At 39.3% G+C, this 3,907-nt stretch overlaps 1 protein-coding gene and 1 pseudogene across 1 annotated transcript in view; one reads left to right on the top strand and one right to left on the bottom strand.

The window, feature by feature from the left end:
* LOC138170840 (zinc finger protein 135-like) overlaps positions 1–350 on the top strand; it is a 15,716-nt gene extending 15,366 nt beyond the window's left edge. Inside the window, exon 5 of the mRNA XM_069100348.1 lies at positions 1–350. This exon is cut by the window's left edge and continues 1,277 nt beyond it. Within this exon, the coding sequence (XP_068956449.1) occupies positions 1–174 (174 nt within the window). The 3' untranslated portion in view covers positions 175–350.
* Positions 351–532: 182 nt separating this feature from the next.
* LOC138170842 (adapter Sh3bgrl pseudogene) lies at positions 533–1,857 on the bottom strand (annotated as a pseudogene).
* Positions 1,858–3,907: the final 2,050 nt, after the last annotated feature.

Genomic DNA, 3,907 nt, shown 5'->3' with positions numbered 1-3,907 from the left:
ATCAGAGAATCCACACTGGAGAGAAACCTTATGAATGTGATCAGTGTAGAAAGGTTTTCAGATATAAAAGCCATCTTACTCTACATTACAGAATTCACACTGGAAGGATACCTTATGAATGTAATTGATGTGGAATCACTTTCAAATGCAACTTCAACCTCTCTGTACATCTAAGAAATCATACTGGAGAGAACCCTTATGAATGCAATCAATGTGGAAAGACTTTCAAATACAAATTAGTCTTGTTGTACATCAGAGAATTCACACTGGAGAGACACTTTATGAATGTAATCATTGTGGAAAGGCTTTCTGTTGCCGCTCCAGTCTTGCCGGACATCAGAGAATCCACCCTGGAGAGAATTGTTATGAATGTGATACATGTGGAAAGGCTTTCAAATCCAACTTCTATTTTGCTGTATGTCTGAGAAACCACATTGGAGATCAATCTTTTGGGTGAATAGACTGTGGTAAAGCTTTTTTTTTTTCTTTCCCTCGAATTTTATTGGGGCTTCTCATATGCTTAATAAAAATAGGAGCTCGAGAGATATTTAAGCTGTAGTAACAATAAAAATGATAATATAAAAAAAGATTTTTGTATTATGATTACAAAAAAGAGAGGGGTGCTCCATCACATCAACTTGGGATTTGACAATAATCGTCTCCCATAAGTTCTGCCCATAGAACATTCACATTTTAATCATGTATTCCATTGGCTATCGTTTGGATGCTGAGCACCAAGCAACAGATTGATGCTGTAGACATGAAGCCTATTGTTTTCTGGAAGCCAAGATCATTTTGCTATTTTAGAGAAGTACTGTGGGGGCAAATCCTTCTTGAGCAGGAGGGACTGGGCCAGGAGGCAAAAGGGTTCACGCTTGCTGCTTTGTCAGGGCTTGGCCTTCCTTTGACCCAGGTGGGGCTGTCAAGCCCAAAAAGTGCATTATTTTCTCTGGCTTCAAAGAATGCATCGTAATCCCCACGGTACTGGCACTTGGGAAACAGTTCCGGTGGCTGGACGACTTTCCTCAGGCACGTTTTCACACATCCATTTCCAATTCTCTTCATTGGCTGCAATTTCTTTCTCTTCGAATCCTATCTTGTTTGCTTCCAAGAAGCCCAAGACATCTTGCTGTTTCTTCTTAATTGCGGTGGAGCCAGAGGAGGACATGATGTACACGTGGATCACCATCCTGAGGGTAATGGTGACAGTGACGGCGGTTTCAGGGGAGGCTAGACTGAGTCCTGGGGTGGTGGTGATGGTTGGTGGAGAGGAGGAAGAGGAGCAGTGCGACCCCGCTGCACACAAGGCTGGGACAGATAGAGGTCCCAAGCCACGAGGGCCCAGCCCGAGGGAGCGGTAAAGCTTTTAATGCCCATTCTTCCATGACTAAACCTTAGAGAATCCATATGGGGTGATATACCTCATTAATATGATCTACATGGAAAATCATTCAGGCTATAATCATCTCATTTCTCGTCAGAGAAGTTACAGGAGATAGAAACAGTAGTCCTGTAATGAATATGGAAATGAACACAAATGGAGTTCAGAGCTTGTTAGATGACAGAAAATTCATCATGGGAAAAGCCCTGGGAAGGCCTTCAGCCAGAAATCTTCTTTTCCTTTACATCAAGGATTCATAGTGGAGAGAAGACTTGGGAATGTGTTCAATGAGGTCCTGTCTTTCCCTGGAAGATGAAGGTCACTAGACTTCATAATATTCCCTATTGAAAGAAGCTTTATAAAAGTAATGATTGTGGGAATGCCTTTGCCTGAACTCATACATGCATCTGCACTGAAAAAATCTTGCTGGAGATAAAATGTAAGGGATCTAATTAAGGAGGGAAGGCTTATTCATGCAGCACAGACCTCGTTAGACATCACATATTTTATACTGTGCATGAAGCCCTGAAAATGGATTGAATTTTTTTTCTGAAATCTTAAGGTTTCTCATGTCTCCCCTAAAATATTCCATGTGGCATTCTGCCATTCCCCAGATGATTGGTACTCACTTTGTCTCATGATGTTGACTGGCACAAAAAGTCCCCATATAAATATTTTGGTATTTGTTGGACATTTATTTTTATAATGATGTTTTAGTCTGCTGGGTGGCACAATGGATAAAGGACTGTCTGTGAGTCCATAAGACCTGGGTTCAAATTCAGTCTCTGTAGGTTACTGACTGTATGACCCTTGACAAGGCACTTAACCCATTCCTGGATGAATTTCTCTTTCTCTAAAATGGGAATAATAGCTCCTACCTGCCATGGTCGAGGAGAGGATCAAATGAGACAGTATCTGTTAAATGCTTTGCAAGCATAAACTCACTATGTAAAGTGAACTACTTGTAAGTTCACTATTATTATTATTTCCCTGGGATCATAAGTCTCATAGCAGTGTCAGTGACCTAAAAGGTTTGGTTTTGCCCATTAACTGGAGAATTGGAGAAGGATGGAACAAGTTGTATTATATGAATGTAATGGAATACCATTTTCCTATAAGAAATAATGAACAGGTCGATTTCGGAAAAATCTTGAAAGTTTTACATGAACTGATGCAAACTGAAGTGAGCAGAACTAAGAGAATATTGTACAAAGGTGTACAATGATCAGCCAAGATAGATTTAGCTCTTTTCATCAATAAAATGATCTAATACAATGCCAAAAGACTCTTAATAAATAATGTTATCCACATCCAGAGAACAAACTATGGAGTCTCAATGCTGATCGAACCAAACTTTTTTTTGGGGGGAGGGGGGTTTGTGACTTTCCTTTTGTCCCATTCTTCTTTCATAACATGATTAATTTACAAATATGTTTACATGATTGTACATATATAACCTATGCTAGATTGGTTGCCATCTTGTGGAGGGAGGCTGAGGGAGGGAAGGGAGAAAAAATTTGAAATTCAAAATCTTATAATAAATGAATGTTGGAATCTTAAAAAAAAAGTAATAGGTGGGGAAAGGAGGGAAGGAGAAAGTTCAGAACCTAAAATGTAGCAAAAAAAATAAATATAAAATAGGGAGGTTGGACTTAGTGCCTTCTATTGTCCATTCCAACTCAAAATTTGTGTTCTGATCATAAGTACATTCCAAAGCCTTTGCTGCTATTTCAAGAAAGAGACCTAGGGGCAGCTAGGTGGCATGGTGAATAGAGTACTGTCCCTGGACTCAGGAGGACCTGAGTTCAAATCCAACCTCAGACATTTAACACTTACTAGCCATTTAGTTGCTTAACTCCAATTGCCCTCCAAAAAGCAAAAGGAAAGGAAGAAAGAGAGACCTAGCCAGGACCAAGTCGGTAGTCACTGAAACTGTCCTTTTCTACTTAAAAGTAGAGACCTAGTACTAATTAGATGTGTAATATACAAAAGAAAATGAGTGTTCAACACATGCCAAGACCTCACCTTCTTGAAATAGATTTACTAATCATTACAAAATGCCTGGAAAACTGGCAAGTAATCTGGCAGAAAGTAGGCATAGACCAGCATCTCATATTGCAGAACAGGCTTTAGCTTAGCTCCACATGGATACATGCTTGTGATGTGAAAGAAACAATAAGGAAGATTCATTTTGTAGTTAGGAAGTTGGGTAAAGTGCATCCCCAAAGAAGTGGTGGAGAAGAGTGTATGGAATAAACTGGGGAATTTTTTATCACATGAAGAAACTAATGTATCTGAAATGTAAAAGGAAAGGAAGGAAATGGGCAAATGATTTGCAGCAATTTTCTCCAATAAAGGGCTCTTTTCCAAGTATTTAAAGAATGGATCCAGATGTATAAAAATGGGCCATTGCTCAGTAGATCTCCACTCAAAAGGTATGACTAGATAGTTTTGCAAGGAAGAAATCCAAGTTTTCAATGGCCATATTTTTTTTAAATGGCCCACATTGGTAACCACTAATTCACA

Source organism: Petaurus breviceps, unplaced genomic scaffold (genome assembly GCF_028583685.1).
Source record: "Petaurus breviceps papuanus isolate PSGF00001 unplaced genomic scaffold, PetGlider_PUasm1.0 398, whole genome shotgun sequence".
Taxonomy (NCBI): domain Eukaryota; kingdom Metazoa; phylum Chordata; class Mammalia; order Diprotodontia; family Petauridae; genus Petaurus; species Petaurus breviceps.
The sequence above is the reverse complement of the archived record's forward strand: the minus strand, read 5'-3'. Positions and strand labels throughout refer to the sequence as shown.